We start from the raw sequence: 15,022 nt of genomic DNA on the forward strand, positions 1-15,022 counted from the left end.
CAGTCGAGATTCCTACTGGTCTAATGATCGTCAGCGTGTACATCAGACGAGCACGTCTCGTTTTGACGCGAAAACGTTCCTGGCAGAAACGATGAAGACGTTAAAGCCACATAATACGCCGATACTCATGTGCGGTGACTTTACCATCGATGTGGTGAAAGACCATGGTAAATGGATCGAGAGGTTTATGCTAGATCGCTGCTCGCTGAAGCTGAAGACGCTACTGAGACCCACGACGTAATCCTGCTCCTGCATTGATCTCAAGTCTACAAGCAGGCTGTGCCACGTTACGATGGCAGAGCCTCTGACCGTCTACCGAAGTGACAACATGGCAAGTGTAGAATCGTCCGTGAAAGTGTGAGTGTCTGCCTGTAATGAACAGCTATCTGTATACATTATCTACAATGATGGCTATGCAACTCATGTAAATGTGTCTTCATTCAGCTTCAGCGTTCAAAAAATACAACCCTAAACAAGCAATGATATCACATATGCACAGCATCGGGTCGCTCAAAATTTCTTGGGTCCGTTGCTTGGTCGTTAGCTTTGGGCTTTGACTCAGTTTGCATTGGGGGAAAGCTTCCCCTATGCAACGCCTCCGCAAGCGTTCACGGCGCTCCCAACGAACGCCACACTCCGCTCTTTTAGCAGATCGCTTTCAAAGTACGGGCCCACGCGTCTCTCTTCAACGCTAAGTAAGTGGCGAGAACACAGCGCGCAAAGCTATAAGCAGTCGGCACACTCTGCCGGCATCGCAGATCGCTTTCGAAATACGGCCCGCGCCGCCGCGTCAAACGTAGTCACCGCTGAAGCACGTTTGATCACGGTTCAAAATGGTTCGACGCGGATGGATAAGGCGCAAACTTATAACGGTCGGAACGTCATCAGCGTAGTGCATCAGCGCACCTGGCGCCACCACCTGCAGCAACCTGCTTGCCCCATTACTTCACGTTGCGCCAGCTTCCGCAGCAGTTCGTGTCGCTGCAGCGCTCTCGCATTTTCCATAATTCCGCCAAGACGACCGCAGCCGCTTAGCGAAGAAGAACGGAAACGCTGAAATGCTGAGTATCAGCGTCAGTCGAGCTTACGCCGCGAACAACTCAACGACTCTGCGCAGTGCGTCGAACTACAGCTACACGCAGCACGAGTTGCTTCTACTCGCCTCTCCTACGTCATTTCGTGCCGGTCTCACTTAACAGTTCGGTGTTGCAACCACGCTTCTACGTTTCACAGTTCTTTCGCAGGTCGTTCTTGGATCTATACAAACCACACCAGCATACGACCACGAAACACCACGTCCTTATTACGAAGTGCTTGCACATCACTTAGACAGCTCCCAGAGGATATTCTGCGTAGATTTTTTCTTTCTATAATCTATTGGTGTTCCCGTGAGCTATGTTGTGTAAACTGGTAACTCGCAGTGGTCAGAATTAACTCACGGTTCACACGCTCGCGAGCTTCAATGGAAGGCCTGTTTTGCTTTGCGCAGCACTCATCCAGTCGTCACACTAAAGAGGCGCGAAAGCTGGTTCTCGGAGTTTCAACAGTGGGCCTCTTCGATTATGCAGTTCCGGACGCGACTTCACAATTCGAAGTGAATACAGCGGGGCGTTGCATTTCTGGAGGAGGCCGACGTTCGTGAGCAGGCGCGAGTAAGAGCGGGAGGAAGCAACAAAATTTTGGGTGTTTTGCTCTTTGAATACGGGGTTTTGCCTAGGTGCTACGGAGGAGAAGTTTCTTTGCTCGTTTTGTTTGCGTTTTGTATGAAGAGGGGAGGAGGGGGGAATGCAGAGTAGCTGTTTGAAGAACGTCGACGTACGCCAGGTGGTCAAAATTATTTACGCAGTCCACTACCAGGATGCGCCTTACACGAAAACCGCTGTTCGGGCGCGTAAAATCCGGGATTCTTCTTCTAAAACTTCCTGGCGCAAAATAAAGAAAATTGCACTATGCAGCACCTAGCAGCTTGAGGGCAACTACACCAAAGCCCGAAAACGTGGGTGACGCGCTCTTGTTGAACATACGAAGGATGCAATTTGGTCCTCAGCAAATGCACTCAGTGAACGCTGAACGCCTACGTGTTTCGGCACTCTACGCATGAAGGTCTTCTGGGATTTATCATCTCTGCTTTCTAAGAAAGGAAGGCTTTGCATGTACGCATAGAAGCGGCAACACATTCCAAAGAAAAGAGACAAAAGAAACAGAAAAAAAGCTTTGCAGCAGAAAATTTGATTGGCCTGCTCCATAGATTGCACTTGCCTGCGCAATTGGCTTTAGCTTTGTGCCTACACGCATATCTTGAGCCAAGCCGCATAGGGCTAGATTTGATCCCCCAGCCAGAACAAAATCTTCTTCGTCATTGCAGCTTTCTTTGCGAAGAATCCCTACAATGTGCCTTTCGTGAACTTGTGATTCTCTCTCTTTTTTAAGTTATAGGCAGAGATTATTTTTGTTGGAACTTCCTCTTACTTGTCGGTCTCTGTGAAACTCGTATCTCCGAAACTTCCGCTAACCTTTTACGAAGTTCGAACCTGCCGAATTACGTGCATGGAAGTGTAACGTAGTATCTGAGCTTTTTTCATCCTCCCACTACTGACCAACGGCAGGGACGCCCTCGCTGACTGGAATGCGAGCTGTATTTTCTTACTTGGGTAGCTTATTTGGTGCGTTTGTACCCATTTGCGAACAGGATTATGGCCACGAACAGAATAATAAAATTAAAAACTGACGGAATAGCAATGACTAAGTTGAAGGTTGGGCTTATTTTATTCCGTTTTTGCCTGCTATGGGAAATAGGGTAGTCCTCGTATTTATTCTCCAGGACACCTTCTCGCGCCGGGGAATTCATTGCTTATAGCTTGTTTGTGAGATTATCAAGGACAGCCCTCTGACGGTCTTCAATATTCCATTCACCGCGGGTCTTACAAACAACATGTATCGTAGGTAGGACAGTCGCAGCATCGAGATGACCAGGGACATGGTATTGGTGTGATGATAACGTCATCACATGATATGGCAAGATACATGTACTCTGTCACAGACAGCTACAGACAGTGTTGTTTGCAAATGTTCTCAACGACGAGGGAGAAAAAAAAGCAAGCATAGAAAGGCAGGGAGGTTAACCAGCGACGAAGCAGCCCTCTCTGCTCACGGTTTCGGGAGACGGGCTTCGACTTCACTCAGGGGAACGGACACAGCGGCCCAGCTGCAACTGATGGCAAGTCATTTTGCATCGGTCTTCTTGTGCTGAACTACATTTACGAACAATCACCGATATTCGCTGCTCCTTCATTAAAAGGTCACTGTTCTACTTGCACTACTTAAGTGTGATCCTGTATATTGTCTGTAGCTTGGAATTCGGTTAGGCTTTCTTTGCTTTCTGGAACAGACGACAGCCCTACCTTTGGCAACAGCGGCTGTGACGAAATAGCCCACCTCCATTGTATCTGCCGACTGTACAGTACCAAGTGGCAACAGCTGTGTACCGCGCTATAACCGAGAGACTATCACTGAATGAAAATAGGAAATTCGGATAGGCGCCACGATAGGCGTCTGCATTCAAGGCAGCTTACGTTCCCGTTCGATTCCTGACACGTATACAGGGTGTTTTTATTTATCTGCACCAAAGGTTTTTTGAAGATTGCCTATGGCAGCTAGCACAATTCTAACCCTTGATCTTATTTACTCGATGAGGCGGCCATCACTTCTACGAGAAATCAAGATGTATATTTGAATAATAAGGTAATTACAGTAATTTAATTTTTTCAATTATTTAATTTACCCCACATATCAATCTACGAAGTATAAACGCGGAGTTCGCACGGCGTATCCACTTGGAACGACTTCTCTGGACAGCACCAGTTCCAAGATATTAATTTTCAAACTGTCCGTTGAAATGCATTGCTGTTGTAGTTACTTTTTGTGCTTCAATGCATGAAACAGCGGTTTCTCAAAAAGGTAACTGGAACGCCAATGCATTTCTTTGGGCCATTTGAATATTATCTCGGAAGAGGTACTGTCTAGAGAAATCGTTGCAAGTAGATACGCCGTGCGAACGTAGCGGCTATAATTGGTAGATTGAAATATGTGGCGCAGAGTAATTAAATTAAAGTTAATTGGCGTAATTACGTAAATAATCAACTGAACATTTTTAGAAGTAATGGCCACCTTATCGACTAATTTAGATAAAGGGTTATAATTGTGCTATCTGCCATAGGCAACCGTTAAAAAAATTCACTGCAGCCAAATAAAAGCACCCGGTATATAGTGTTGTCAGATTTGTGGAGAAAGTGATGCCTGCCGCCTCAGATACTTGTTCACTGAGTTAAGTTTCTGCATTCATCTTCCTTTTTTTTTACTTTCTCCTCAGATTATTTTCCTCTACCACGTGCAGGCTACCTAACTCAACTCTCTTTTGGTTTCCTCCTTGGCTGCCTGCCTGCCTGCCTGCCTGGCTGCCTGCCTGCCTGCCTGCCTGCCTGCCTATATCTATCTATCTATCTATCTATCTATCTATCTATCTATCTATCTATCTATCTATCTATCTATCTATCTATCTATCTATCTATCTATCTATCTATCTATCTATCTATCTATCTATCTATCTATCTATCTATCTATCTATCTATCTATCTATCTGCGTCTGTCTGTCTGTCTGTCTGTCTGTCTGTCTGTCTGTCTGTCTGTCTGTCTGTCTGTCTGTCTGTCTGTCTGTCTGTCTGTCTGTCTGTCTGTCTGTCTGATCCAGTAATGATCAAGGCTTACCATGGTCTCCAGAGTTCATTTGTACGCTGTTGACTCGCTGAAGCCTTCGACGTGCGTTGAATAGGTACAGAGCACGGCCGATCATGAAGTTCATGATAACAATCAGGATGAAGGGCACTATGAGTGTGACCACCGTGTCCATGATGTTGGTGTAGTGCAGGATCCTGTAATAGCAGGCAAAAAAAGAAATATCCCTATTGCAGCGTGTCGGACGGACATTGCTTCTTACGACAACAGAGAAAGCAATACGCACAGTAAAGACTATGAAAATGCACTTCAGATATCTGAGTGAATCTACATGCTCAAATTTTGCGGTCAGTGTGATTTAAGCAGCCTTGTCGCCTAGCGTCCTCTAATATAATTAATTTTTCATTGGTTGCCTTTTTTTTATTAACTTAGTACATGCAGGAAAGGTCATCAAGTGAACACTTCCCTCTAATTTTCGGGCATTTATTTACGTTCAACTCAACCATACGCATCTTCTTTAAATCGAATAGCTTTATTTACTTTTTTCACCAGTTTTAGTGGTAAACTGTATTTCTAGTTCCATCCTTTACAAGGGAAAAGGCTCATTCCATCTACTAAGGCGCCTTTTAATGCGAATAGCATTCTTTGCCTACTACAGCCGCTTTGAGCCTATCTATCACCTTTACCTCGATTCGGATTCCGCAGCTGTCTACTTGCTTGGGCCAATAAGTATGTGACCCAGGTCATGATACGTTGGAGTCGTTTCATTGTCATGTGAAAGGATGGCACGTTGGGCACGTTGGTATTCCATACTGAAAGTACTGACAGTGCGAAAACGGCACGAACTCCGCATGAAAGATACACGGACAATCTCTGTCTACAAGTTGATAGTTGATAGTCAGCGTTTGCCCGTGTATCTTTCATGCGTAGTTCGTGCCGTTTCGCGCGTTCATAAGTTTCCGTTTCATTATCATCACTTTATCATCGTGATATTCAATTCTTGTCATGTCGTCGGCGTCACGCGTTTTCTCCTAAATGAGTGACCCAAGTTTCCTAATAGCTTGACGCATTAGGCATGGGGCCATGGTCCTGACACCTTCGTGATCATTGCATCGCGCTCATTCTAGCTTTGTCATGAGACACGCGACATGCCGTCATCGTCACGGTTTTTCCCGAAGGAGTGACCCAAGTTGCCTAATACCTTGGCTCACCAGGTATGGGATCGTGGTCGCGATACCTTCGTGATCATTGCATCGCCCTCATTCTAGCTTTGTCATCCGACAGACGTCATTCCTTGGTTGTGAAGTCGGCTTCGACATACAGTAGTCATGCATTCGTTTTCACACCTCCGTAGAGATACTTTCGTGGTCATTCAATTGTTGTCATTCAAGCTTCGTGATCGTACCATCGCCATGCTGTAGTTGCCAGTGCCGCTCATACCCAGTCGTCCATGTTGTCGGATAGCTTGAGGTAGGTGTTCAGGGTTGTGATGTCATGGTTGTAGAGGCATCTTCGTCATTCCAGCTTCTACATCCGGAATCCCGTCATGCCTTCGTCATGAAGCCATCGTCGTCGCACATTCGTCGAAGTCGCAGCCTTTTTTTCATTGTCATCACTTCAGTAACTTAATCCAATTGCCATGCAGTCGTTCCAGCTGTCATCTTTCTATCAGGAGCACACGGCCTTTTTATGCCATCATGATCAGACAGTCGCTATCACGCCTGCATTTGCAGACCATCGTCATAATGTCATTGTGTTGTGCCATCATCGTCACTGAACATTCGTTGTCATTCGTTGATGATGTCAGACCTTCGTCATCATACAAGTTTCGTGATGCAGTCATTATCACGCCATTGTCATCAAGCACTCGTCATCCTTTCATAACTCCTCATCCTGCAAGCTTCCGCTACTTACTAGGTCCGCTACTACAGGCTCACTAAAATTGAGAATTTAGTTATCAGGAATGATGCTAATTTGGCTGAGCTCGGCCGTAAAGTTGATGATTTAGAAAACCGATCTCGACGAAATAACATAATTGTACGCGGAGTTGTAGAAGAAGAGCAAGAAAATGAGGAAATGGTAATGAAAAAAGTAAACGACGACATATTCGAAGGTATACTCAAGCTCAAGTTAGGCTCCATCGAGAGGATTCACAGGCTCGGAAAGAAGATTCCTGGTGTGAACCGCCCGATCATACTAAAGCTCGTAGATTTCAGGGATAAGAAAATAATACTACAAAATTGTTCCAAACTCAAAGGCACCCAGATTAGTATTAGCGAAGATTACTCTAAAAGGATTGTTGAATTACGAAAGAAGCTGTGGAATTCTTGCTCTGAGGAAAGGAAAGGTGGAGCAAAAGTGGCATTGATCTTCGATAAATTGAAAGTTAATAATGTGATGTTCAGTTGGGATGAAGATAAACATGAAAGGGTCAAAGTTGTGCAACCACTTCGCGCAAAAAACACCTGACACCCCCGTACAAAAGAGGCAAAGTTTAGTATTATTAATGTCAACGCCCGAAGTATCCTAAATAAGTTGGAATCCCTAGAGAGCATTGTCTTGGAGCATGAACCAGATGTTATGGGTATTACAGAGACATGGCTACGTAAGGATGTAAATGATTCGGAGGTCACACCCGCTGGGTATTCAATTGTCAGAAGAGATCGGGAAGGTCGAGGTGGTGGCGTAGCATTCTTGATAAAGAACGGTATACAATATGATATTCTCGAGACCGAGAAAGCGATGGAAACGGTCTGGATCAAAACAAAGTTGGGTGAACATCAAGTCCTTATTGGTTGTATTTACAGGGCTCCTAACTCACCCGTAGATGTTATTTTGCATTTAAGAAAATTTATGGAGTCGAACATGCATCAAGGCAATAACATTATACTTTTAGGTGATTTTAACTTGGCCGGCATTGATTGGCCGTCACTTTCACCGGGACAGACTGAGGTTTCAAGTTGTGACCAGCTTTTGGAGCTAGCTTTCAGTTTAGGCCTAACCCAGGTAGTGACAGATTATACAAGCATCTGTGAGACTAAGTCATCAATACTTGATTTAATTTTTCTGTCAAATTCTTTAATACCATATCTAGATATATGTAAAACGGAGGATGGTCTTTCAGACCATAAAATGGTGCAAGCATTTCTAAACTTAGGACCTGTACCATACCCATGTGCTCTTCATAAGACATTTTTGAAGTTTTCCTCTGCCAATGATGTTGGTGTGTTAGACCTTTTAGAGCGTTCTTTCGACCATTTTGTTCATCTCTTTGAGTCAAATACTAGTACAGATAATTTATGGGACTACTACTTTGCAACGGTCATGGATTGTATTAAAAACTACATACCAAAGTGCTATAAAAGAATTAAAAGGAAAAATCCTTGGATTACAAGGGAAGTTATACATCTAAAGAGAAGATTAAGGCGAAAACGTGGGGACTGTTCGAGGAATCCAACCCCCGATAAGAAAATCTCAATTCAACACATGAGCCATGACCTGAAATGCCTTATAAAACAATCTAAAGACAAGTTTTATAATGTGACACTTACGAAGTTTCTTAAAGAGGCACCGCAGAAGTTCTGGCGGTACGTCAACCCATCCACAAAACCATTATCCTCAGAATCCTGCAGTACTGCTGCAATGCAGGCTGATAATTTTAATGCTTACTTTGCATCCGTTTTTACTAAAGATAATGGTCATACACCTCATGTAGCCTACACAGCTCCTAGACCACCCATTGCAGACATTGAAATCAATGAACAAGGCGTTTTAAATCTTCTCCTGAATATTGATGTTAAGAAGAGCCCTGGTCCTGACGGCATTCCAAATGAATTTTTACGTAGATATGCAGAATGGAACTCTAAATACCTAACTAAAATTTTTCAGTCCTCTGTTGATAGTGGTTGCTTCCCGGTAGCATGGAAACGCGCAAAAATCATACCTATACACAAAAGTGGCAGTACAGCGGAAGTGGCAAATTACAGACCAATTTCTATTACAAGCGCGTGTTCTAAGCTCCTTGAGCACATCGTTAATAAACAATTAGTTTCTTACTTGGACAAATACAACTTATTTTTTCCTGGACAGCACGGTTTCCGAAAACGGCTCTCAACAACCACCCAACTCATTGAAATCGTACATGACCTCTCTGAAACGTTAAACTCCCGTGGTCAAACAGACATAATCTTCCTCGACTTTGCGAAAGCATTCGACAAAGTGTCCCATCCGAAGTTAACCATAAAAATTGATTCTGTATTTCAGAGCCCCGCAATCACTCAGTGGTTTTTATCTTACCTTTCTTCTAGAGAACAATACGTTGAATTCGGGGGGTGCACATCACGCCCTTCCCGTGTTGTGTCCGGAGTTCCGCAAGGAAGTGTCCTAGGTCCTCTTTTATTTCTGATCTTTATAAATGACTTGCCCAGTAATATTAGTGTCCCTGTCAGACTGTTTGCTGATGATTGTGTGATGTATAATAAAATTCAGGATAGTAATGATCAGGCCAATTTACAGTCTAGTCTGCAAATAATTAAAAAATGGTGTGACGACTGGCAGATGAAACTAAACGCAGCTAAGTCTGTTGTTATGTCCATAACGAGAAAGAAAAAAATTTTGCGTTACCCTTACAATATAAATAGTATAACTATTAGCAGAGTCGATAAACATAAGTATCTAGGAGTAACGTTCACTTCTGACCTCAGATGGAATCAACACATTGATGCTGTATGTGGTAAGGCCAGCAAAGCGCTCTGGAGCCTAAGACGGAATATAAGTGCGTCGACACCTGAGGTCAAAATTTTAGCCTATAAATCCTTAATACGTCCTATCTTGGAGTATGCTAAAGCTGTATGGGATCCCTACAGTAAATCCAACCAACAAAAGATTGACAGAATCCAGAGGTTAGCATCAAGGTTCATTTTTAACAAGTATCGCTACTGCCAATCCCCCACTGAACTTTGTAAGCTTGCCGACTTACCTCCGCTAGACTTACGTACCAAGTATGAGCGACTGAAACTAATTTACCTTATCATTAATGGTCACTTGCTTGTCGACAAACACAACTTCTTCAAAATCTCGACAAATGAAACATCCAGACATCGTCATAGCCAGTACATCACACCCCCTCAGGTCAGAAATGACTGTTTTAAGTACAGCTTTGTCCCGAGAGGCATTACGGAATGGAATGCGCTCCCCGACTCTGTCATGTCGGCCTCATGCGTTGAGGAGTTTTTGCAATGTGTACACGTTATTCTTTTTGGCGCTAACTAATATGTATATCATAACTTTGTCAAAGGTGTATCTGTTCATTTTGTTTCTTATTTTGGGGAAGTTTGTAGGTGCATAAAATCTAAACCGATTCGCGTCCCTGCTGAAATGTCTGCTGCTGTTCATTTACTTGCTTTTGTTGTCATACTGTATCCTTGTATGTGTTTGTATTTTCCACTCCTGTAACGGCCCTTCATGGGCTGACAGTATTATTAAATAAAAAATAAATAAAATAATACTTTTGAGTTTCTAGATAACATGTGCGCTTGTTACGTACAAGAAAGTTTTAAAAGAAGCTTTAGCTCAGGAACTTTTTTCTAAACGCATGGGAACGGACCTATTGTAAACTCGGCAACCACGCACCCATTCTGATGCAGTCAGCACTATTAGTAAAATCTAGCCAACTGTAGGTCAGGTCAGCTGCTCTGACAATATTAAAGACTTCTCATTCGTGACAACTATGGCATCTAAGGCCGGACACCAACCTTCGTGGCCATGGTACAAGAACTGCGGTCATTACAACCGCTGCGGTAGTTCAGTAGCTACTGAATTGCACTGGAGAGCTCAAGGTGGCAAGTTCCATCCCGGTATCGGAAGAAGGAGCATTCAGGTGGGTCGGAGAGCCAAAATGCTCGTGTACCACGCAATATATTGGCCACGTGGGGTAATAACCACAAGTGGCGAATGTTGTCGTGGGAACGCTGCTCCTAATAATCAGAGTGGGGCATCGGCCCATAAAAACCCCGAATTTAATTCTTAGGTCATTACAAAATGCAAGCCTTGCTGTTCACTAGCTGCCGCATTGGCTTACTGTACATATATTTGTCCTTAAGAGAAACAGTGTCCTGGTTTCGGACTTCAAAACCCTTTCCAACCACGTGCGGTTTGCATGGAATCGCTTTCCAGGCAATCGTCACAGCGTACGAAATTGGAACTGTAGAGTCGCGTATACATGACTGCGGTAGCTGCATATCTTATTTCCTAGCGTATCAGCTCAATGTGGCGTGCCGCAGTGTGTATTTGCAACGCATCAGCCCTCGTGCGATGCGCGAAATGTTTTCTCGCTGGTTTTTAGAAAGCGCGTCCTTGTTTTCGCTCTTTCTTTTCGCCCTTGATGCCATGTGCTACGCTGTTCTTTCCACTGAAGTTCTGGCTATAAGTGGACTATTTTTAAACTATGTTTCCCCTAATGAAACGGAACAGTGTTCCCCATAGGATCACGAGAAATTACGAATGCCGTACCAAATATTAGAACTTCTTACATTTTATTTCGTATGACAACAAATATATGGAACTAAGCCCCCGTGAAATAGCCACTGTCCTCCAGAAGCCTCTTGCACACACCTACACCTACTATCTGGAACATTCTTCCGCGCACCAGGAGCTGCGACCCAGTTTCAACATGTGAAACGATATGATTTAGTAACGAGTAAAGGCATTAGTGTATCGTCCATGTTTTCATACATATCGTGCACTAGAAAGACAATACGACGCTCTACTGGGGCACTCACGCAAACCGCCTTATGCTGCTGGAACTTAACAAACAACTCTTGCAAGCGGCACTTTTTTGCGAGTGCCGGTCGTGTCTCTCTCATCTAGACGAGTCGCTCGCCACTCACTGCTCGAACTCCGGTCTGTGATGGCAGGCTGAGGCACCATCTTCTTCGACGATCACATCAGTGAGCAGGAGCAGGTAGGCATTGAGCAACAAAGAGGCAGCCGCCGTCACGCCGACCGTGATCCGGGCACGGCATCTTGTACCAAGCTGTAGCCTCCAAAGGGGGCACTGGACGGCGAAGCAGCGCTCCGCGGTGAAGGTCACAGTGAGCCACACGGACCAGAAGCTGAACGCCGATGACAGGTAGAGGATTCCCTGGCACATTCCGCGCTTGTTCAGCATCTGCGCACACCGGACAAAGATTGGCTCACGAAAAATCCGAAGACGCAATTCCTAGTTTCATGAACCAGTCGACAGAAGTTACAGCGATAGCTTGTGTCATGCTAGTCCAAAGAAATTACAGCTATAGCTTGCCTCACCAAGGATTCCTAGTAATCACAATGATAGTTTGCCCCATCCTAAAGTGGATATTGTGTTGGGTTGTTCGAATCCCGGCCACAGCGGCCGCGTTTCGGTGCGGACGAAATGCGAAAACACTGGTGTGCTTAGATTTAGGTGCACGTTAAAGAAGCCCAGGTGGTCCAAATTTCCGGAGTCCCCCACTACGGCGTGCCCCATAATCAGACCATTGTTTTCGCACGTGAGACCCAATAATTAAATTTTTAATTTAATCTTAAAGCATGAAGTCACAACGAAACCTTACTTCATTCAAAACTACACTCGCTGCAGTAGCTTGTTATAGAAAGGCAAACCTCGCAGCTATAGTTTCTGTCAACCTACAGGGCAAAGAAGTAACAGTGAAAGGCTATTTCGTCAACAGACCGAAGGAGTTAAAGTGATACTTTGCTTATCTCGAAAGTGAAAATAACATACAGTGATCGCCTACTCCATCATAAAAAAGTCACAGTAGTAGGTTGTCTCGTCCTAAAGTCCGAACAAATCACAGTGATAGCTTCCCCACCCAAAAATTTGAAGTTACATTGACAGCTTGCCTCAGCGGAAAATACGAAGTAGTCGCAGGAGTAGCTTCTCCCTATCGTAAGGCACATCAACTCAAAGCAATAGCTTCTCCCCTTCTAAAGTCGCACCAGAAGCTTGTCTCACCAAAAAACCATAGTTACAGTGATAGTTTCCCTCATTCCAATGTACGAAATTTACAGTGATTTACAGCAGCAGCGTGAATCATTAAAACTCACAGTGATAGCTTGTCTCATCTTGAAGCTCAAAGAATTCAAAGGGAAACGATTTTTTTCCTAAAGGAATTAAGCTAAGTACTTACAGTAATTTCTTGCCTAATGCGAGAAACCAAACTTGTCACAATGACAGCTCGCGTCATCTGTACATCTGAAGAAGTAACATTTGAAGCTTGTCTCAAACTGAAGTCCGAAGAATTCATAGCAGTAGTTCACATATCTGAAAATCCAATGCTGTGAATCTTTTGCTGTTTTATTCAGTTCTACTGATAGGTGAACGGATGAGTGAGCGTGTACGCAAAGAAAGATGAATACAGTCTTCTCCCTCATACCATATATTGGCGGGTACAACTATCTATTTCTTGTACAAGCAGGCTAATGACTCCTTTGTGAATTCCAACTGTTCATATCCGTATAAAAGATGAAAAGCAGCCTGGACAAAGTTGTTATATAACAAATGTCCTAAAAACGGGGTGATTATTAATTCTATACAAATATATTTAAACATACAGTTTCTCAGAAAAAGGACGACTAATATGGCAAACAATAATATCATCTATCAAAATCTAAAAACTAATGTGCATTGTTCAGTTTCCTTCGTTGCAAAAGATACTTCCGCGTCCGAGTAACATTGACTTGATAATTTTCGTTGCAGAAGAAATGACGCAAAGGTTAGCAGAAATCACTAAGGAGTTAGAAAATCAGTTCACTTCCTTGTTATCTCCATGTACCGAGCTATCTATCCAATCAGATTATTTTACTGAGGTCACTGTGTGGAGACTGGCTATAAAGGTTAGCAGAATCACTAAGGGTTTAGCAAATCAGTTCACTTCCTTGTTATCTTCGATGTACCAAGCTATCAATCGAATCAGATGATTTTACTGAGGTCACTATGTGGGGACTGGCTATGGCAGTGGAACGTAAGTCACATTCTGCCCCAGGTGCTGACGGAGTAACTGCAAAATGTTAAAAATCTTATTCAAGGAGTTCCGGGTTGTCCTTTTGGACGTCGTAAACTATTCCACTCAATTTTCGTGGATGCCTTCTCGCTAGAAACTCGCTAAAATTATTCCACCTCTTAAAAATATAGTTTCCTTTTATGGGGTCTTTCTGATTATGAATATGATTTCTAATCTTAAAACCACTTTCTAATTATGAGGCACGCCGTAGTGGGAGACTCCGGAAATTTCGACCACCTGGGTTACTTTAACGTGCACCTAAACCTAAGTACGCGGGTGTTTTCGCATTTCGCCCTCATCGATATGCGGCCGCCGTGGCCGGGATTCCATTCCACGATCTTGTGCTTAGCCACCCAACACCATAGCCGCTAAGCAACCCCGGTGGGTAGGACTCAGTAAAATACCTGGGTATAATATATGGTAGCGAGCTTAGTTCGCGCACGCACATTCAATATCGTACATAAAAAAGGAGTGAGTGCAGTTAGAATGCTAAGAAGGCTTTGCAACAGTCGTTCGGAGACGCGGAGAGACTCCCTTGTGATGGTTTATAATATATACGTATGGCCCATTTTGGAATATTGATGTGTTCTATATTCAGGCGCACCGGTATATAAGTTACATTCCCGTGTTCTTCTGGAACGGGAAGCTTCACGCCTGTGCCTTGGGTTACCAAAGTTCCCAGCCAGCAGTGTATTATACCTAGAAGCACGTTTACCGCCTTTTTTGTGTAGATTTAGGTTAGTAACAGCTCAAACATTCTTAAAGATGTACGATTCCCCTGAAAAATCGCAATGATTTTTGTTCCTCAGCCTCCGGTGTTTAAAGGTGGCAATCGAACAATAGTGAATAATTACCGGCCTATATCTCTTACATCCATTTCTTGTAAACTTCTTGAACACATAATAGCTAAGCATATCATTCGCCATTTAGAAAATAATTGTTTACTTTACCCATACCAGCATGGCTTCAGAACAGGCCTTTCCACTACCACACAACTCGTAGAGACAATTCATGATTTCGCAATGGCGATTGATGCCAGAGAGCAGATTGACGTAATCGCCGTAGATTTCGCCAAGGCTTTTGATAAGGTGCCACACAAGAAGCTGATTTACAAACTGGAATTAACCGGCCTTAATGCCACTATAATAAAGTGGATTAAAGCTTACTTAACGAATCGCAACCAGGTGGTCAGAATGGATGGTCATGTCTCCGGCTCACTGGCAGTACTCTCGGGACTCCCGCAGGGATCTGTG

General features: G+C 43.8%; 2 protein-coding genes across 2 annotated transcripts in view; one reads left to right on the forward strand and one right to left on the reverse strand.

Moving 5' to 3' along the window:
- Positions 1–15,022, forward strand: part of LOC135912238 (uncharacterized) — a 593,471-nt gene that overhangs the window by 34,192 nt on the left and 544,257 nt on the right. The gene's annotated exons all lie outside the window — the stretch shown is intronic.
- LOC135912228 (thyrotropin-releasing hormone receptor-like) overlaps positions 1–15,022 on the reverse strand; it is a 28,741-nt gene that overhangs the window by 2,829 nt on the left and 10,890 nt on the right. The window contains exons 3-4 of the mRNA XM_070527564.1: positions 11,619–11,899; positions 4,765–4,928 (exon numbers count right to left, since the gene is read on the reverse strand). Of these exons, the coding sequence (XP_070383665.1) occupies positions 4,765–4,928; positions 11,619–11,899 (445 nt within the window). The remainder of the gene's footprint in view (positions 1–4,764; positions 4,929–11,618; positions 11,900–15,022) is intronic.

Source organism: Dermacentor albipictus, chromosome 10 (genome assembly GCF_038994185.2).
Source record: "Dermacentor albipictus isolate Rhodes 1998 colony chromosome 10, USDA_Dalb.pri_finalv2, whole genome shotgun sequence".
Taxonomy (NCBI): domain Eukaryota; kingdom Metazoa; phylum Arthropoda; class Arachnida; order Ixodida; family Ixodidae; genus Dermacentor; species Dermacentor albipictus.